Source organism: Ambystoma mexicanum, chromosome 4q (genome assembly GCF_040938575.1).
Source record: "Ambystoma mexicanum isolate Mex_15411 chromosome 4q, UKY_AmexF1_1, whole genome shotgun sequence".
NCBI lineage: Eukaryota > Metazoa > Chordata > Amphibia > Caudata > Ambystomatidae > Ambystoma > Ambystoma mexicanum.
The window spans coordinates 246,780,199-246,802,193 of NC_090928.1; the positions used below are offsets into that span (position 1 = coordinate 246,780,199).

The following is a 21,995-nucleotide window of genomic DNA, read 5'->3' on the forward strand; positions in this document are numbered from 1 at the left end:
ATCTCTTCTTTAATCGTCGGTATACAAATTGCCTCCCCAACTGTTTGTCAATTTTATAGCACGTCCCCGGGCCACCCCCCGAACCCCCAACTCCTTTCGGTTGACACACCGGTGTAGCGTGCAGCTGTAACGAAGAACCGTCACTGTGCAGAGTCTCTCTCGGGTCCCGCATCCGTTTCTCACTCCTTTGACAATGGAACCTTTGCTGTTCCACAAGAACGAGCCTCGTTCGTTTCTGCGGCAGCTGACTTTCACCAGAGTCGATCTCCTCCAGTATGCAACGCCTCCAGGCGGGTGCCTGTGAGCATCCTCTTCCTTCAGCATGGCTTGCTTCCGTGGCTCTGCCTCGAGTTTGCTTCCCCCTCCGTGTCCTCTGTAGCTCTGCTCTCCTTCTCCTTCATTCTGACTACGACCATCTCCTCCTCTCCCTTCCACCTTGTTCATGAAGAGGCACACCATTTTTAAATCTCTTGCACAGCTGATGATCATGCAAACAATGAGTCTGCATCTTTAGCTTAAGGTTGTTCCTGTTCCACATGACTCCTCTCGCCTCTTCTTCATCCCAGTACGATAGGTGTTATGGGAGTTGAAGTCCATATGGTTTCTAAACTTTCCAAGGCTATATTATTTTAAATGCTTGTTGGAATTGAGTTTGTCAAAAACGGGAGAGGTTATGGGAACATCATCTGTAGTGATATTGTGTTCAGGACTCTAACCCAGGACAGACCCATTATAATCAAGGGATGTCAAATGTGACCCATGTATTCTTAAAATGTAAATCTTATTGTGCTTAGGTAGTTTTTCAAACAAAGTTCTTTGGGTTTTAACATGAGAGGTACTTGCGAAGAGACAGCATGTCAGACATTTGGGTATTATAGGATCTTCATCTTCACAGAAAGAAGAATACAACGTCCCTCCAAAGGGGGTCAACCACTTCTCCCCGACAGCCATCTTCTCCCATGTGATTCTCTCTCATAATGCCACCCCCAGGGTCAGAATTTATGAAGAGCATCCTCCATTTTGTTCTGCAGTGTTGTGCTTCTGGAATAATTTGTATTTAGGTGTGCTTTACATCTGCACATCCTCCATTTTGTGCTGCATTGTTGTGCTTCTGGAATAATTTGTATTTAGGTGTGCTTTACATCTGCGCATCCTCCATTTTGTGCTGCATTGTTGTGCTTTTGGTGTCAGTTGCACGCCTTACCCATGGATTTCACTTAAGCTTTTCAGAGATAAGGGGGCTTGTCTCGTTGTGCACCCAGCTCGACCGTACAGGGGGAGTGCCAGGTCCCATTTCAGGGGAGAAAACTCCATAGGGAAAAAATAAACCTGCCGATGATGCACATTCGTGGGTGCTCTGAGGCAAGTACAATCCTTGGTACAGATGACAGCAGCAATACAAGGTGGCAGGCAGTCGCAGGATGGAGTTTCTGTACAGGAGGTATGGAGAATGAGGGCTCAGAATGAAGTTCTCCCCAAGGTGAGGTACAGGAGGAAAGCAACAGGGAGATGTAGAGAAGAGGGGGCATTGAAAAAGGGCAGTGGCTCCAAGGGTTAATGCTGGTATGAAGAGCCTGGATAAGCAGCGTAGCAGGAGCTCAGGGGAAGGCAAAGAGCTACTCGATTAGGCAGAGCTAGTAATACAGCGTAGTCTGAGCAAGGTGGAAAATCTCGAAGAGGCAAGATTCTTGGTGAAAGCAGAGGTAAACTGATGTGATGTATGTTGAAAGCCGAAATCCAGCGGAACAAACAGAAGGAGAAGTGCAGAGGACAGGGCGAGAGAACAAAAGAGCTACACGGAAGGAAATGGCAGCATCAAGGCAATGGAAAATAGTTGTGATGCGTTGGTTTAGCGGGAGGCTTCCATTTAAATAGTAATCCCAGCAGACGGAAATCTGAGTGCCAGTGTACTCCCCTCACGCAACGTGCATTACGGTGGCCATGTTAGTATGGGCCAAAACAACCTAGTGTGGACGCCATGATGGAATGGACATCCGGGGCTTCCATCTATACCACAGAGAGCAACGTGGCAACATTCTGACATTTGGAATAATTTGAATTGAGTTGTGCTTTACACCTGCGCATCCTCCTGCCTCCCACGGCTGCTAGGCTGCCTAGTGAGTTTGCTCATGCATTGTGCAGCCTCGCCATAAGTCCCCCCTACTTCCTCTTCAAGGGCACTCGCCATCTAGCCCATCTATGCTGACTGTTACTCTAGCACCTATCCCTCCTCTCTCACAAAGTCTGGAAGAAAAGATCTCTTGGCCTCTAATCCTGGCCTACCTTTTGCTGACACCTACGTTAGTGTTACTTCCAGACAAACTATCACCGATATCCGCTTCTCTGTCCCTTCTCCAGACCTATGGACTGCTCAACTGATCTCTACCCTCTCCCCTTTTTCTTCTTCACCCATTAATGGCGGCACTAGATGGGTAGTACTCTTGGCACACTTCGCATTCTAGGTGCATCATTAACGCCTATCATAATGGCACCGTCATGGCCCAGGGTCCTCAGCCCAATCTTTTTTTCTTTGACTGGCGCCTGCTGGCCCTCATCAACGTCCTACCTTCCCCTGCTACTCCTCCTCCTTCTCTCTCTGCATCTCCTTCACCACCTCCAATGGGTGTACCAAACCATCTGTACACCTCCTCAGAAAATCTTCAAAGGTTGTGACCGGCTACACTTAGCCAATCAGAATGCTCAATCTGCTGTCAAACATTCCTCTGACATCTGCCTCCTCCTTGAAGACTTTGATCTCAACGTCCTTACTCTAACCAAGACGTGGTTCAAAGCCAGCTCAGTCAATGCCTGCAACTCCCTTCTCCAAGCCTCGGCCCAACTGACCGGGTGGTGGAGTAGCTGTGATCTTTCCCGAGTGGGTCCCTACATCTCTCATACCCACCCAGCCATACTCTTCCTTTGAAAGTCTTGTCTGCAAGCTTGGCGTCTCGCTGACTCGTTCTCTCTCCCTTGCCACTATCTACAGGCCCTCTGGCCCAGTGTCCATCTTCCATTCGGAATGGGCCAACTTCAACTCTTCTCTTTTGACCTATAACTCTAAACTCCTCCTCCTTGGAGATCCCAACATCCACCTTGACTCCACTTTTCCTGCCTCTTCACTCTTCCGTGATCTCTGTACCTCACTCTCCCTCACTATTCTCCACTCCAGTCCTACCCACTCTGCTGAACACATTCTTGATGCCTTCATACCAGCTTATCGCCTGTTCTCCAACCCTCTCACTACCACCCCCCCTCCTGGTCTGGACACTCTCTCCTCTCATCTCGTCCGGGACCTCTCCAACCCCTGACCAAGCCTCCACCAGCACTGCCAGCCTCCTTCGCAAGAAATGGCATGTCTGCTGCTGCGTTTGCCTCCATCTTCATCCCTCCTCCCTCACCTCCTATTGACTCTCCCACCGACTCTGTCCTTGCCAATCTTCATCTTGCTATCACTAACACTTGACATTCATGCCCCTGTCAGGAGGATCCACGTGAAACCTGCCTCCAAGCGTAACAGCTGGTACGACGCCGATCTAGTCGCTTGTAATGCGTGTGCGAAAATGAGCTAAAAAAACATGGCTCCGGTATGCGGCCAGTTTGGACATTCTTTTCCAAAACCGCAGTGGAAGTCTACGCTTCTGTGAGCTCAGTCAGCAGACATGGGTTCTGCCACGGTGGTGATGTGTATATTTGGAAGCAGATGAGCACATTGTGGAGGATAGTTGGCATATTGTTCGATCAAGGAAGCACCAAGAAGGGAATGGAGTTCTGCAGGTGCAGTGATAAGCGGTGCTGAGAACGAGCACGAGGGAGAGAAGCTGGGATTTTTCACTCTTTACTCCCCATGCTTGCTGTCTGTCCTTAAAACGGGGCAGTCGGTAACCATGAAGGGGCGGGGATCTTCTCCCCATAAAGAGGAGAGGTATTCCTAATGAATAGTCAGAGAATTGGAACCCCGGGTGATGAAGTCTTGCTGGGAGGGAGGATGCTCTGCTCCAGACTCTTAGTACATGCAATCTCTCTGCCTACCTGCCTTGGGACTGGGTAGTTGTCGTATTGGCTGAGATGAAGTCTTCTTGCTCAAATGCACTAATGGTGATGTAACTGATCTATTCTTTCACCTATGTATGCTGCTATGTATAACCAAATCTATTCATTTTCAGAGTTTTTTGTACATCTTATTTGAATAAAGGGCCTGTAAATAGTGTGCGAGTGCGAGTGTGTGTGTCCCTGAGTCTAAGAACTTTTTGTCCGTGTAGTCAAGTGAGTGGTTCCGAGTCCCTTACACGCGACACAAAAGCAAAACATTTTGGTGCTGTGAGTAGGGTCTTTGTGCTGTTATTCATGCCAAAGGACCCGACTAATTTGAAACTTGGACTCTGAAAGGCAATTTTCTTTGTGGCTCGAGGAAGACAGCGGGTGTGTTTTGGGATATTGGTGATAGGAACGTGAAACATCCATTGATACCATGAGTACCCTCATTAGGAAAAAAGGAAGACTGTCCCGAGGTAACGATCCCAGGGTGGACAAAGACTCCATATGATAAACTGGCACAGACTTATGCGTGTGGCGCAGGTTTGAGTGAGGCTTGGGATACAGGTATAGGAGAGGCAAGTCCGGCGGAAGTGGCAGGCTGCCTGCAACAGGTGCCTGTGGAAAAGGGAAAGGAGTGTTCTGCTTTGAGTAGACGAGGGTTGAATTTGTTACATGCATTCCGAAGGGTGCATCAACAGAATGTAGAATTGCAGGCGAGTGTCCTTAAATTGGAAAAAAAGCTGGCTGCCGAGAAACAGATTGCGTTGATGCAGCAGCTTCAAATGAAATTGTATCATGATAAGGCGGACAACTATCAAGCAGTTGCCAAACGAGCTGCTCTGAGGGTCGCTCAGTAGAAATATCGAAAGAGAAGGGAGGAGGGTGAATACCCGAAAACAATATTCACTCTGTTAACTTCATCATCAAATATTCAAGTGACAGCAGTCAAATTTCTAACATCCTCAAGACACCTTGGTATATTCTGCAATTGGATAGGGACATTGCACAATATATTTCTGACAGACCGAATATTGTTTATACCAAATCACCAACACTTTGAACCAAACTTAGTCCCTCTTTCTTGACATCTGAATCCAATAAGCAGTTAACATGGCTCAGTAGCCCAAGTAAAGGATTCCACAAATTTGGTACTTGTAAATTTTTGCAAGTTTGCTTTATCACCCACGAAGATTTTTTCTCGTCATGGAGGACTACAGGTAGAAATAACTGACTTCATCAATTGTAAAACTAAATATGTGGTGTATGGTGTTGTATGTGTGTGCAAAAAAGTGTACATAGGTAGCACTATTAGGGAGCTCAGAGTCAGAATCTGTGAACATTTGGCAAATCTGAACAAGCAAGATCCCAAATTTCCTCTTGCTGTTCATCGGCAAAGACAACAACAGGACAACAGCAAAGATATACGCTTTGTGGGACTACAGCAAGTGAAAACACATGCCAATGGAGGAGACCGCCAATTATATTTGCGGCAGATAGAAGCTTGCATGATCTGTAAACTCAGATCTTTAAAATTTGGACAACCAGGAGCATGAGTTAAAGTTTTTCCTCTAACTAAGGATGTGATAAGAGGAAACTGTAACTTGGTGACGTGCATTAATTTGCTTTCCATATGGACACAATTTTCAAACACCAAGGGTTATGGTATGAAATCAGCAGTTGTATACATTCATGAAATGTGTGATATTGGACCAGCATACCTGCTCATGCAAGAGATGGCAATGGGGAATGGTGGTACCCAACCTGCAAGGCGCAATAAAACGCACCACTAAAAACAAGAGGCAATACACCAGTTTAAAACACTAGTATTCAACCACTTTTTAATTAACGTTAGGTGGGGAGCAAGTCGGAGCCTCCGGTACAAGTAACTATCCATTATAAGATGTCACAAATGCATCATATGTGCATATGGCATTAAGCATTTATTATGCAATCATCCAAAGAATCAAAGTTTTGGAGGGTTTGTATTAGGTATGGATCACCCTTCTCTGCTTTAAAAGCAGTGTTAAACTCAAAGTTAGCCCCAATTTAATTTAACTCAAACCTTAAACTCAATAAATTGATTGCGATGTTGTCACCGTATAAATATCAATGTCTAAGATCAAACAGAGCAAATGTCGCCATTAGGATTGAAGTAATTGATCCCACAGATGCACATCAATAAATCAGTAAATATATATTTAAGACAACGTGACCGTGTTGATTTTGAGCAGTCAGTGACATTACAATAAGGTCAGGTAATTGATCACATGACCTCTCACAAACGTATAAACCATGGCCTCAAAGTGCAGTCCTGCCCTTGCCGGAGCAGTGACAGGACTATCGCATTTACGTACAGACGTTATCACTCTAACGAACACTATCAGGTAAGCGTAGCGCGAAACGTTTCACTTTGAGTATATCGGAATGTATGCATCAGCGTGGAATCCCTAGCTCATTAGAGATGGTAAATAGAACAATATCCCTTTACTTTGTTGCAGCTATCAAGCAGCGACATGGACTATTGTACTTAAGCTTATACTTTCATTTACCTGACTGACTACCATTTTCAGGTAAGCGCAACTTGCAATTCCCTCTTTTCTTACTTTAAACGCAAGCATTGATGTGAAATAATCTGCTTAGTACAACATGGAAAATAGTACAACATTTTTTTACTTAGTTGCCGCAATGAAGCAGTGCACACGATCTAAGGCAGATCATGAATAGGCGTTGCCATTGACAATAACGCTGCAATTTAGCGGGACAAGTAAACAACAATCCGAAAAAATAATTTGGCAAACAGTCACCACGCTATCACTCCAAAATAGGTAAAATGCTTATTGACGTTGATTATTGACTTAGTCTATACAAACAGAATGAATATTTTAGTTACCAACATGTGACGTTACATTTATCAGTTGATGCAATACGGCGGCACCCCTATAAAACTTAAACAGTGCCATCTTATTTAACAGAGAGTTAACGCCCAGTTCGAGGCAGCAAATTGAAAGCAACTATACTGCTGGAATCTTAAGGATTGCATAAGACAAAAATAGCACACATCACGATCAGTGAGACTGGTAACTTACTTACCTTTTCCCTCAATCATAAAACGTTTTCTAAAATAGCTCTGTATAATATGTGTGTTTTTTCGCGATGGCTATAGTTACACGCAGGCTCCCTTGTCTGACCATTTGACGTTCTTTTCAATTACCCTGATGATTATTTGGGCATTCTAATGAACTAAATTGGGGACAATCAGACCACAGTTTTAGGATGATCATTTGTGAATTTAAAGTAACTAAATTGTGGAATAGGAAATATTATTGCATATACCAAAGATCGAACAAAATGATTCCCAATGGAGATTTTGCAACCATTTAATAGTTGTCTTTCCTCTGTTTTTTCACCTCTCCTCTTCCCCAACAGTGACATCGTTTTTTTTGACCGATCATCATATTACTCAAGGGTTCTTGTGAATATATGGACAGTATATTAACACAATTTAAGAGTTGTATTGATTAAGTATGCCCTGACGAGGACCCAACTGGTCAAAACACGTGTGGGCATTTCTGTGTTCACTATCTAGGGTTCTAGTGAGACTTTCCACCACAACTTTGCATTAGCAAATGTAGAGAATCTCTATTGAAGACCACCTGACAATCTTTTGTGAATTGGTGCATTTCCTATTCAGAACACATAGTGAACTTTGTGTGCTTATAACACCTTGAACTGTACTTGCAAATTATGAATGAATCGTAATATATTTCCAGTCTTCTGCCAAAATTGGTTTTGAGTAAATACATATTTTTTAACCCACAGCAAATAAAACACTGCACTGTTCGCAGGTAAGCAAAACCATTTTCACTGTCTACTTCTTTACAGAGGAGTGTAGAGTGCGGAAGAGCAGAATAGTTTAATCAAATCACAATGAGGGACAAGCCAAGCACCAAGCAGAACCCTAAACTTTTAGTATTGCTGAGTTGTAAAAGTAGCTGTTACTTTGTTTACTGCAACACCATACTCTTAAGGACCTCCATAGTGTACTTCCTGAATTACAAAGTTTCGAATCAGGAAAGCTAGCTTAAACTCCCATCCTCTACACTTGACCAAAGTATGCGACCCAGGCCAAATCACTGTACATCACAATGCCTTTGTTTCCTAATCGGACAAATCTGTTATTTCCTTGAAGTAATTTTTGCGAGTATGCACTACACAGAGCACATAGCACCCAACCTCTCATGTCCCCAGGGCGGGTGAAAACAGCAGATTTAGTTTTTAGGGGTGTGAGCCCATTGACAAGTATGGGCATATAAGGGGCTTGGAGGGCGAGTCAGCTAATTAGATGGCAGAATCTTGCATGGTCTCTGGCTGTATCCTATTGGTCGGCTTTGGATGTGACAACTGCCGGCTTTTGAAAAGAGGATACGAGCGCAGAGCAGTTAAAGGCAAGGAAGGCTACTTACTGCCTTCCCCACCAGTTGAGTCTGGAAGTAGAGCTATTCTTTTGACGTTTGAAGCACCCCGACAAGATTAAGCAGCCTGCCGACAGCAGGCCAAAGAACAGGTGCTAAAGGAACCAGTTTAGTCACAGGTAAGAGCCAAAGCACGCGCAAATGAGGTCCGTTAGTAAGCCACATTACTATCAACATGTAATGGCTTACAACCTGGAGAAGTAAATCAAATACTGAAAACCCTGCTAGACTTGTAACAGAATGAGCCGACATGGAGCACCAAAAAACAAAACAACAGACTTAATAATACTGGTAAACATACTGCTTTTGTTTTATCTACAATTCCCCAGACTGGGGAAGCAGAAGGGACTACAATTAGTACAGGTCAAGGAGATGACCAGGCATTCTCATTGATTGTGGATACCTCCCTATTAGAGTTAGTCTGCAGAGAGACACCAATACAATGCATCCGATGGAAACAAACATTAACACGCAAGCGCTGCACACTAATTGCTTACATATGGCCCCTAGAGAAGAAGATAATTCCATTACAAATCTTAATGACACACCTCTATAGGCCATGGTGAGCACTTAGTCAGGACATTTAAAGTCTGCACACCTCAACGCCTACTGCCCAATCATACAGCGTGAGAAACCTCTGATATCTCACCCCTTATCAAAACTATTATTAAGATACATCAAGAAATGCATAATACACAACAGGACCAATTTGCATTGATGGGGAGAATAGAATGTCTGCTACATGATATTGCATCATCGCTCAAACAAAGGGATCTTTCGGTACATTCCTTTGATGACACACCTAAGAATGAAAACATTGAGCCTCAGAAACAGTCATATCCACACATGCAATCATGGCTCCAAAACAGGATGGCAGTGAATGAGTTGAGGGGTCAGAAATTAGAGGCAGGCACAAAGTTGTAATATTCTCTTTGTCAGGCATGTTTATTAAACAAAAATGGGTTGGATAAACGCCTCTCTGACCCTATCCTAAAGAGGTCTAACCTGACCCTCACACTATACACAAACAACTAAGGGTGCAAGGAAATGTCTGTACTTATGTTTCGTAAAAAGTGTTTATAACCAAAATATAAAAGATAAATCCAACAGAAAGTGTTTTCCAAGGAGAAACTCTTGGATCCAGAGGGTGGTCCACTTCACCTGGATATTTAGGTAGGATGTGTTAGGGGTCCGAAATGTGAGACGGACAACTGAGTAAAGGTTTTTCACAAGATGCCATTTTATTAACTCAAAAAGGTTGGATAAACGCCTCACTATCCTTAACCTTACAAGGATTCCCTGTCTATCAAAATAAACTAAAGGAAACACTGTAGTAAAAGGAATCTGTCCCTCACACCTGTACGTTCATTCAACGTATAAAGGAGATATATGGCAATTCAAATATAACAGAAAAACCAGCTTGGGTCAATACCGACCAAACAACTCTATGCCCTTGCAACCTCGGTCAGAACACCCTTCAAAGCAGATTTCCAATTAGAATAGAAAAGTTCAGTTTTGCAAGCAAGTTCCAGTGTACAAAGTTCTGCTTACTCCACAAGATAATGGGCCTCATTACGAGTTTGGAGGCTAAGGGCATGGCTGCCTCCAAACTTGGGTCCGTGTCCCTGAATGGGAAATACCGGGCCATTCCGACTTTGGAGGGCCCGTTATTTCCCCATTCAGGGAACCCGGATCCGGACCATCCCCATTCCCATTTGAGCCCCCCTAGGGCTAAATGGGAATGGGGAGCATGCTAACAACGGGCCCGTTAATGACGGGCCCGTTGTTAGCATGCTGGTCCCCTTGCAGGACCAACAAATGACGTCTGGTCTGACCAGATGTACAGAGCGGGTCCCGCAATGGGACCTCGTAATGGGGCAGAATGGGTTTAACGGCGCCGGCAGCTCTACCGGCGCCGTTAAACCCATTCCGCCAGGGTCGTAATGAGGCCCAATGTCTGTTGGAATCTTTTCCAACTGTTGCCCCTTTCTCACATGCTTTTCCCTCTTTTGGCTTTGGCAAAGCAGGTTATTGTTAGTTTTCCTTATTATTGCCCTTTCTTGACTTTAGCAACGAGGGTTTTCGTTAATGGGCTTTAATATAGCTCTTTGTTGCCTCCCCCTTCTGCTGCTGCAATTGCAACGTGGAATCACGGCAATTTCTGCACCTTCTGCTTCTTCTCTTGGCCTCCACCTGAGGGGGTCTTATGTACTCAACAGTCCCTCTCGGGTGTGGGTCATTAGAGTCATTAGACCGCGCCTTACAGTCCAGTGCCTCTGAATTCCTCTTCTTCGTCTCAGTAGTTTGGGGACTTCAAATCCCAGAATGTACAATGTTCAAATTACCCCTTTTGTTCTGAATTTTATGTTCCACTTCACTCTTGTCATCAATTACCTTTTTAGAAAGGGTTTTAAAATTAATTAATGCTTGTTTTGTGAAAGGAGAGTTGACATTATCAGAATTTAAGATGTGAATGTTCTTATGTCCACATCTATTGTTTGCCTGTTTATCACAAGAGGTTTTATTATTATAAATGTGGGTAACTTTGTGAAGGGAATCTTACTCTTGACAATTGATGGTTGCAGACTTTAGGCAGAATCATAATCACAAGTGGCTTTAGTATTAGTGCTCTGTTTCTTACGTGGATTATAACAGTTTTTACAACCCACAAGATGGATAGCTTCGGGAAAGGAAACTTCACTCTAACAACAATCCATTACATATTCTGGCATTACTGAAATCTCTCCCTTTGAGAAAGACAAATACCATGTCTCTCCCAACTGAGTCCTCCCATTGCCTTGGGGACCTTCTCCTACCAGGTGATCCTCCCGGCTAATACCACCACCAGGGTTAGGATCAGGTAGCGGCTGCCTTCCCCTGGCCACCTGGGAGGAGACTTTAGGTAAAGTATTGGTGAGGACTCTGCAGGATTCATCACAGATTGCACAAGTGTCTTTTCCATACAACAATTTCTTAGTATAGCAAAGTGTCTCTTCGTCCAACAATTCCTTTGGTTCTTTATACTAGATTCAAGAAGTTCTTGTTCAAACAATATATTTGATGACATCCAACACTTCCATGGTTTCTTTGTGCTGGATTTACAAAGTTACTAGATTCACAAACGTTCTTGTTCATATAATAAAATTCCACAGTAAGCTTTCTTTAACTTCTCTTGTACTTTAGCAGATTGCCTGGTGTAATCCCTTACCAGGAATCATCTGGTGAGCTCTTCAGATCTCCTGGTATCTTGTCACAGTATTAAAAGTCTTTGTAGAACTCCAAGTACCTGGTGTATGTAACTACCAGGATTTTTTTCATGTGCTTCTTAATTTGCCTGGTATACTTCCCTGCCAGGTATTTTGTAACATGGTTAAGCTTTCCTCTACAATCTTGAGTGGAACTCGTGGTATACTGCCCTGCCAGGAATCCTCTCATGGGCTCTTCATATCTCCTGTCTCCTCACAGTTGTATAATTCTTAGACAGTTTAAAAAAACCTGTTATATTTGGTTGCCAGGACTTCTTTTATGGACGTCCTAGATCCCCTTGCATACTTCTCTGGCAGGTATCTTGCCAAATTGTTAAGACACTTTATGCAACTTTGGTGGTTTGTCTGGTATACTCTCCTGCCAGGAATCCTTCTCTTGGGTCCTGCAGATCCATTGGTATACTTCGCTGCCAGGTACATCTCCCCAAATGTCAACTGCCTGGTGTCTTCCTTTTGCCAGGACTTCTTTATTAGCTTCAAACTTCAGCTGCCTTGTATACTTTGCTGCGAGGTACTTTATTAACTTCCAATATCTAAACTTCAGGAACCTGGTATATGCTTCAGTTCTCTGGTTGAAATATATATATATATATAAATAATACACACTTCTTCCCCGCACTAGTATCTCATATACTTTTATTTGCTTGGGTTCACTTTGCACTTTGTTTTATTAAGATTTTATTAAGAATACTGGCAAGTATCTAGTAATTAATTTAAATTCCAATTAGAGGATTTCTTGTGTCGTTATTGTATTTTGTATACTGTTTTTAACATATGTATTATAGACCTTTTTTAACGTTTATTAATAAATCTGTTTAAGGTTCATTTTAACCAATAAGGCACAATAAAAAAAAATATATATAAAAAAGTTGTCTGCGCTCAAACAATATTGGCTTTTGCACTTAGCCTTGTCTGCCTTCAAATAATTCTGATATATTTTATGCATTTACATGCCGACGCAATTTTCAGAGCGTCCTTGGGTCCCCATCAATTTTAGGTGGACTCACTGGGGCTTCTTTGCGCCTCTGATGCGATTTGTGCCTTGGTGGGATGATTCCTTCATCTCTTCTCCAGCTTTGAGTGTGCGAACGTCCCTTTAGCTTTCTGCGTGGCTCTGCAGTTACAGGTCGGCTTGCCTCTTCGGTCCGGGTACGAAATTGCTGTATCCTCGAGTGACCAATCACCCGGGAGCTTCTGCTTTGCTCAAAATGCATTTGGGACCTTCCGTGCTCGTCAGCACCGTCTCTCCCCCAGCAGCGGCCGCCTTCCCAGATCCTGTGTGCTTTGCATCGGCGAGCCTCCAGCTGGGCCCCAACATCCTCTCCTGCACTCTCTCCTCCCACAGTGTGGCTTCTGGTTTTAAAGGTCCCGCGCACTTCAGGGTTTGGAAAACAACTAGTCTGCTTGTTATTTGAGATCTTGTCGACCTGCACAGACTCTCTTGCCCACCTCCTTGTCTCAGACGGATTATGGGAGATGAAGTCCATATCTGTTACTGGATTAATGAAATGATGTTGTTAAACAGGAGATGTTACATGTCTGTTGTGTATGTTTGAGGTATAAATGGGATTTTGACTAGAGTGACAAAAAGGAAGGGGTTTCTGGCGTTTACAATAGACGGGATTTGTGGGAAGACAAGCCATCAAGAACTTGGTTATTATAGGGGAGAATACTGCGTCTAGTCCGAAGGAGTCACCACCTCCCTCCGACAGCCCTCTCCTTCCATGTGATGCTCCCTCATATATCCACCGTTGGGGTCAGGATCAGATAGTGACTGCCATCCCCTGGCCACATGGGTGGTCACTGCCAGGGAATCAGCGATTACTCCACTGGATTCATCACAGAAATTGAAAAAGAAATAGTTGAGGAGAAAGAAGGCTTGGTCAAAGAATGGGCCTGGCTCCCCAATGGCAAGAAGCAGACCATAACACAGGCAACTACAATCTCTGCATACTAACTTGGAACACAAGAGGTGTCAATCATTTAGTAGGGACAAAAGCCTCTTGCCATTTGTTATGTGAAGCAGACATACTTCTCTTGCAAACAACCTAGCTTACGAAAAACGTCCACCTAGATGGTTATAGACTTTTGACGAATCAAGCCAATGAAGGGGAAAGAGGAAAACTTAAGGGTGGTATGATATTGAGTCAGTAATACAAAAGCCTGCTTGTGATAAACGTCTACAACCCTCCGGTGATGCTTATTTATACAACATATTCAATCTCATTGAAGAAATTCTGATAGCCAACGACCATGGTAACCAGGGTCCAATCATGATCTTAGAAGGAGATTTCAATGTCTCCAATATTACTCCCTTACTCATCTCCTAGGCATGTTGCTCCCTAGCTGCCCTGCATGAGCCCTACATATGATGGTCTTTCTCATGCCGACTGGTGGGATTACTTGATCGCCTCTCATTATCATGCCCTCACTCTCTGAGATTTCTTCAGCCACCTTCCAATATGGGCGCAGGCCTTCCAGGACCGCTCTTTCATCAGGCCAACCTTTCCTGACCCATTCTGTAACATGCTTCATGGTTGCGTCATTCGCTTTTTCTTCATTCCACGGAGCAAGAAGCAACAGGTCACGTGGAATGTGGGAGGCAAGTGGAACCAAGCGAGGTAGCAGAGAGGGTGCAGCAAGGTGAGGGATGCAGAGAAAGCAGCCCTCAGCGAGAAAGGAAAAGACCAGCATGTTTTGCAGATTTTGTCCTGGAATAGCATCAAGTTGCTCAACAAAAGGAAGTATGTAGAGAGCAAGCATTGCCCGACGTCTCGCTGGACTACGAGTGGCACAGCGCAACACCAGTTCTGGAAGCACCATTCTGAGCGCGGGGACAGGGCGGATTACACTGCGGCCCCGGCGCTCCTCCACAGACTCTTAACTATTTTGCATCTGTTGTCTTCTACAAAGCCTAAAAGGAGGACGCGCACACGGAGGGGTTTCTCAACACGTCTTTATTTTACTTTCCCCAACAGTAACTGGCGCTTCTCGCGCCTTACCCAGAACGCCCTTCGTTCCCCAACTCCCCGTCACAAACTCCGCCTCACCAACGGCGGGGGCTAAACAAGTTAACCCATGGGTGGCCGGCAACAGCATCCAGACTTACTGATGCTCAGAACTCATTTACTCACGTCTTTGTGTATATATATGTTATTGGCACAGTTACTCATCTGTGGCGTTCCTGTGCATGTTAAGGAATACAGCCCTAAATACCCCCACAGGTGGTAGTGTGTGTTCTGTGGGGCCACAACAGACTCATAGTTTACCATTCAGGATGTGAAAAAGAAAGCCACAATGGTATTCTTTTGGCTTAACATGTTCCTATAAGGATTTACATGCAGTCATGTGGATTTATAATGCAATTTGTTTTTTTGTAAGTAAACTCTGAGACATTGCTACTGTAGACCTTGAAATTCAGCTATTTGAGCCAAAGTTTGTAATCCTGCACCCTCTGTCCCCCGACATCTCTCCCCTGCCACCATGCCGACCCTCCCGAGCATCTATCTGACGACCAACTCACTCCCTCCTTTTTGAATGCAGCCAGAGTACCACTATTTCCTTTTTTCCACTTCCACCCCGGCCTCTGACTAAGCTATCCCCCTGGTGGACGTACATGTAAAAAATACATACAATGTGCAAATCAAAATCTCAAGATTGGGACAGTGTCTTGGTGAGAACCACCTAGCAGGCAAATCAAAATACGCTTTAGAGACTTTACAAAGTCCGTGCGCTTGGGAAAGTGATGGTGGGTAGTAGTGAGAGGTCTTGCTTTATTTCGTAACAAAGGCGGCAGACACCCTTCTACCGCGTATTAGCTGTGTTTTTCCGAGGGCCCACAATGTTTATACAATGTGACACTGCGGGTCGGCCTATAGTCAGCAATTATAAATGTCTCCCCCCACTTCCACACTCTTACCTTCCTTGGGTTCCCATGCCGGCAGACTCCACCCACACCCGGCACGGCAATACTGTCAAAGGAGGAGATTTCACTCTTTTCACTTCCGGGTTAGAAGCTGCTCCCTGGTGGCTATGGCAACGCAGATGGCGTTCTCGCCTCGCAGGTTAGCGTACATGGCAGAAAGAATCAACAGGACCCTGTTCCAGAGCCATGTCGGGTAAGGCACAGGAGGTACAGCACAGACACGAGAGGCGCATAAACTCAGGGACTCGGTAACGAAAATGGGAGTAGAAATAGTCTATGAGTTTCACAGCTCGGAGCACCGTGAACTCTCTTGGAAAGCGTCGATTGCCGCCTTGATATCAAGGGGTCTCTTCTTCTAACTGGTATGCCATGAAAGTGAATGAGGCTCCTCTGAATAGTCAATAGTGATACTGCTCTCAGACACGAGAGGTTCGCTCTCAGCGATGAACTCCAAGTTGTCAGTAGTCTGTCGAGGTCCGGAAGATTAGTCTGTAATTTGCTAATGGGGATTTTTTTTAAAAAAAAAATCTTTATCGAGTGACTTGTTTTTAATGATCTGGGGATTGGTTTGCTTTCTGAAAGCGCAGCTTCGCTGTATTTGTATTTTTTTTTGTATTTGTTTTATTTGTAACGAGCAAACCATCAGGCCCGCAGGCAACGGGGCGCAATTTGTACAAAGTTGCAGAAAAAGCATATATACAGACATGAAAAATTACAGAAATATTAACAGGGTTACTATCTATATATATTACAGTGGTTTCAGTGCTGCTAAGGCTTAACAGTGGATATACCCGTAGGGTGTGCAGAAAGAGGTAGTAAGGGAGGTCAGCGGGTCAGAGTATGTGAGACAAGGGCGCTGAGCATGTCTTAAAGCTGGTCGAAAAGCCAAGATTTGGTTTTGGCCTTAAATGTATTGAATGAGTCTTCAGCTCTGATTGTAACGGGGAGGGAGTTCCATAGCTTAGAGGCTAGGACAGGGAAGCTCGAGCCCCCCGCTTTTTGCAGTTTAAACCTAGGGATCGATAGTGGGACTAGGCAGATCTTAGTGGTCGGGGGTCGAGTGGTGCGACAGCCGACTGCAGAGGTAGATAGGGGCCTTGTTAGCCAAGCATTTGTGCGTAAGGGCGAGTCTTTTTAGTGAAATTCTCTGCTGGACAGGTAGCCATTTTAGGTTGGTTCTGGATTCTGAAATGTGGTGGTTGCGGGGATGTTTAGGGCAGCACGAATGGTGTTGTTTGGAGTTTATTCAGGTTCTCTTGGCTGGTGCCTAAGTAAAGAGCACTACAATAATCAATTTTAGCCATAATGAGGGTTCTAGCTAGTGTGACACTGTTAGGGGTGGTAAGAAACGGTCTGCAGGCTGCAATAAGTTTGCATGTGTATGCATAAGCAGATCTGACTGCATTTATTTGTCGGGATAAGGATAGGGTGGCATCAAGGTAAAAACCTAGCGTTTTAGTATCTTTTGAGACTGGTATGGTGATACCGTCTATGGTGAATGAATGATAGGAAGGCTCTAGTTTGCTCAGGCGTTTTGCGGTACCCAGGATTAGGAGCTCCGTCTTGTCGTCATTTAGGCATAACTGGTGTTGGGCCATCCAGGCTTGAATAACCAGGTAGACGTTAAGGGCCTTGGTGTCAGCTGGATAATCACTTGTGATGGGAATGAGTATCTGAGTGTCGTCCGCATAGTTAGTGTAGGAGACACCCAGATAGTCCAGCACATCAAAGAGTGGTTTTGTGAAAATGTTATAGAGTGTAGGTGACACGCAAGATCCCTGGGGTGCGCCGCAGTGAATTGGGGAGGGGTCCGCGGCTGCAGATGGGGCAAAGACCCTCATGTATCTATTGCTCAAAAAGGATTTGATCCAGGCCACAGCCGAGGACGAGAAATTGGCAGCGGAGTGGAGGTGCCTTCATAGGATCTGATGGTTGACCAAATCAAATGCGGCTGAGAGGTTGAGAAGTAGTAGCATTGCTAGTTTGCCCTGATCCTTCAATACCTCAATTTGTGTTTTTAGGTCTATTAAAACAGTTTCCGTCCTGTGTCTAGGGCGAAATCCTGATTGTCGTAGACCTAGCAAGTTGTTAGATTCCAAGTAATCTTGGATCTGAAGGTATGCTGCGTGGCCCAAAATCTTAAGCAAAAACGGAACCGTGGTGATAGGTCGTAAATTAGTAGGTATGTTTGGGTCAAGGGATGGTTTTTTGAGCAGTGGGATCACCCACGCATCCTTAAGGTTGTCTGGGACAATACCTGTTTTAAAGGAGGAGTTGATGAAGGCCGTAATGAAAGGGGCCAGATCATGTGCAGAGTCCTTAATGATGGGAGCTGGGCATGGGTCACCTTGGCAGTTGGATAGTTTAATTCTCAGGATGATGTTTTCTACCTCGGTAATGGTGAGCGGTGAGAAGGCAAATGGTTTGGTGTTAGCAGTGTCTAGAGGGAGGGCCCCAGCAGGGGAGTGTGAGCGGTTGTCGAGCTTCAGGCTGTCCTGCTTGTCTTTAATTTTAGATTGTATCGTAGAGATTTTATTTAGTAAGGCTGCTTGGATGTTAGCACCCCATTTACTATCTTTCGTGCAAGTGTCCTGGGGGGGAGAGTGGAGTTTCTAGCTCTTTTAGGATTTTGAAGTGTTCCTTTTATATTCGAATCAGCTTGCAGAATGCAATTGGTAAGAGATTCTTTTTTGCAGTGATGATAGCATCTTTGTAGATGAGTGAGGCAAGAAGGAAACCATCTTTATGCTCATGAGAGGGGTGGCTTCTCCAGCGATTTTCAGCACATCGTTTAGCTTTGCGGAGCATTCTTAACTGTGGGGTGAACCATGAATTAAGATGTGCTTGTGGTTTGGCCTTCCTGAGTTTGATAGGTGCTATAGAATCCATGGCCGTACGCATAGTTTGGTTATAGGTGTCTGCTAGGGAGGTGGGATCAGGGCAGGTGTTAGTGGCCGCATTAAGGGAAGGGAGTAACAGTGGGAGGAGTTTCTCCTTAGTGATGTCCTTTTTACTTCTAGTGGGGAGAGCTGGGGCTATCGGAGTCGAAGTTCGCGGGGTTGCCTCAATAGTAAAAGTTATGATGTGATGGTCCGACTATAAGCAGGGGATATTGAAAGGGCCGGAAAGGCACAGGCAGCCCACTTGCTGTGTGCAATGTCAGGGCAGGCCTCGTTGGAGCCATCCATTGCAGCAGATCCATGTCTATCTCCCCCAGACCGCCTGACTGTCCTCCGCCATTCTCGCTCTGAATTCCTCATCATACCTTACCCAGGCAAAGCCCCCAGAACTCGTGAAAGCCTTCCTAATTCCGTCCATATATTTAAGCAGGGCCACACAACGCTCCGGGAATTTTTCACAATAAACACTGGCATAAATGATAAATGCCGACGTCCAATTCTCAATAGTCACCGGGACCCTTGGGCGCGAAGCCAGTTCCCTCTCTTCTTCTTTAGACCCCTCCTTTGCTCTCACTTCCCTATGGAGCAATTTAAAAACATCTACAAATTCCCCCGCCTGAATCTTCTCCCTGGTCGCTGCCATCAAGTGCGCCCCCAACGGTTTTGTTATCCCCATGTATGGCAGTTTTTTCTCCTTGCCTTTCACCTCAACCTCCTTTTCTTTTCCAGCTTGCACCTCCAGCACCAATGGCTCTACCACCTTGTCCGTTTGGACCTCCGCTGAGCAAATGCTCTTCTCAACCCCCGAGGCTCCAATGGCCTGTACACCAACTTCCTTCCTTACCCCTTGCAGTCCAGACCCTTCATTTCCCGTCCCCCTTTTTGTGACCCCTCTCTGCCAAGCAGATGACCATTCCCTCTCCCGCTCACCTCTTTCCACGCAAGCCGTCTGCGGTCTGGCGTCCACACCGATGCTCCTCATCTCTTTTCTTAGAGGGCTCCTACATTGTGGATGCGAGCTCATGCCCGAGTTGAGTTGATCTTCTTCGTGCAAGCCCGGGGCATCCGCCCCGCCACTCCTTTGACGTCTTCTCGGCGGGGCTGCAGAAACCCCTGCCTGGCCCTCTTCTCTCGGGCGAGGCGTGCCGTTCTCCACCCTGGAATCCTCATCGCTAGGGGCCTTGCTGCACCCTCTGGGCTCTCCTTGTGCTGACCAAGGAGGGGCCGTTCTAAAACCCTCTACCTCCACCTGAACAGCAGGGGCAGCGCCGCGCCCTGCGCCCTCACTCCTTCTACCCGGGGGGGGCGTTCCGCACCCCCTCTAACCTCCTCAATTGATGGGGACCTCTCCCTCCTTCTCCCACCTGCACTCTTCTGCAAGTATTTACCCCTCTTCCCCTCTGCCCTGTCACCCCCTTCTGCGCCCCATCTCCGCCCCCACCATGGTTCCCTTGACCCACCTCTTTTTGAACACTCCTAGCTTCCCCAGGGCTATCATTCACTCCCTCCCTCCTTAGCTCCCCACCCGAAAACCTTTCTCCCCCGGACGCCCTCCTATCTATCTCCCTCCTCAACTTCCTGCCCCTGGATTCCCAAACCTCCCCTCTCCCCGCCACGGGGGTGCAAGCCACCACTGTGGTGAGAGCCCCATCTGCCGCAGCTCTCCGCTCCGGCCTGCCCCCCCACCTAGCTCCGTCTCACCTGTGACCTCCACCACCGCCCCTTCCAGCTGGGCCTTAGACACCCTGCTGATAATTTCCAGGGCCTCCCTCAGAGCCCTTGCATCAACCAGACCCTTCTTGCTTGCCCACCATTGTGCACCAATAATCTGGGTGTGCACTAAAATATACCCCTTGAAAGTTAAACTAACTAAGCCCCCGAGCCAGATACCTACCCGTGGAGCACTATCCTTAGCCTGGGAAAACCCCCAAGAAAAAATTGGGCTATAAAAACCCACTAACACCCACAAGGGTTAATCAAAATCTATACTTACAATATAGAGAATATAGCAAATTATTATTCTGGAAAAAAGATTTTTTTTTTATAATTCTCCCCTTTTCATAAAACCCTTGCCCTAAAGAACCCCTTCCCCTAACCCTAACTTAACAACGAGAAACCAGACCAAAACCAGACCCCAATAAAATTGGGGCCCAGAAAGACAGTAGAACACTGCCCCCTGGCGGTTCAGAAGCCACACCGCACTGGCCCAGGAAAACTAAACGCTGTCCCTTTAAGGGAACTGCAGTGCCCTCTATCCCCTTTTTAGCGCTAACGCGTATACAGGAGACCTGACTTAGAGTGCCCTACACAAAAACAAAATTCCTAACTAAACCGCACAGAAATAGACACCCGGGCCCCTTCACCTGCAGGAAATCTGCTGCTCCACCTAAATGAACGCGGCGAGCAGGCCACACCGCAGGGTGCAGGAAAAACAAGACGGTCCCTTTAAATGGACTGCACTGCCTCCCCCGACCGAAAGAAGCTACCGCGTCACTGCGCAACGTAGCTCGAGCCGAAAATGCTGCTGCCTGGGAAAACAGTCGCGCCCACTAACTAACGAGGAAAACCCCCGCCCACACACCCCTTCACCTCAGCCTAACTAAATAAACAGGAGAATCCTGTAATGAAATGTGCATATTTCACCTTGATATGCTCATTTCTGGTGACGTCACATCCCATTGCGTTTGTTGATGAGTCCCCCCACTTAAATTTTTAGGACATGACCCTTGGCTGCCAGCCCCACCCCCATCATTTCTTTGTAACTGACACTCTGAGGGTCTCTGAGTGTGGCCGGGTCTGCTGGCTGGCGGCGCCATGCTGCCGGACCTGTGCTTGCAACAAGTCTGCCAGTGCCAGTGCTTTTGTGATGCATGCAGCATTTCAGCTAAGGAGCTGAAAAAGAAAGCCGCTAACCCCGGGCTCCCAATTCTTCTACACCCTGCTGACACTCGAACGAGGGAAGGAAGTAACTGACAAGAAACTCCCCCACAGCACCCCCAGAGCCCTCGAGACACCGACTTCCTAGGCTTCCCTAACGCCGCGCACCAGAAAACACGGGACCCGCCGGTAAGCAGACAAGGGGTGTCTTATATACGGCACCCCTACAACACGTTCCACAATATTAACTATCTATATAATTATTTATTTATTTTTTTAAATGAAGCTAACTACCTAACTACCCATCCACTCTACCAACACTCCGATGCCTCACCTGACTAACTCGCCCACCTGTAGGCCCAGCTAATACCAGTGAAGGCTCGGGAGCAGGCAACAGTACTTGACAATCGCCAAGTCCAACCGTCGCCTGTCTCCCGAACCTTCCCTGGACCCTTAAATACCCCTGGGCGGCACTCTGCCCCCCCATGGCCACTCGCTGGCCGTGTGCAGCGCCAAAAAC

General features: G+C 46.0%; 2 protein-coding genes across 3 annotated transcripts in view; one reads left to right on the plus strand and one right to left on the minus strand.

The window, feature by feature from the left end:
* The window catches only part of DHX57 (DExH-box helicase 57), a 1,970,484-nt gene extending 1,954,710 nt beyond the window's left edge, over window positions 1-15,774 (minus strand). For both annotated transcript variants that reach the window (XM_069607794.1, XM_069607793.1), the window contains exon 1: window positions 15,693-15,774. The gene's annotated coding sequence lies outside the window, so the exon portion shown is untranslated. The remainder of the gene's footprint in view (window positions 1-15,692) is intronic.
* A 7-nt stretch (window positions 15,775-15,781) lies between these two features.
* Window positions 15,782-21,995, plus strand: part of MORN2 (MORN repeat containing 2) — a 110,868-nt gene continuing 104,654 nt past the window's right edge. Inside the window, exon 1 of the mRNA XM_069607795.1 lies at window positions 15,782-15,891. Coding sequence (XP_069463896.1) covers window positions 15,885-15,891 — 7 coding nt within the window. The 5' untranslated portion in view covers window positions 15,782-15,884. The remainder of the gene's footprint in view (window positions 15,892-21,995) is intronic.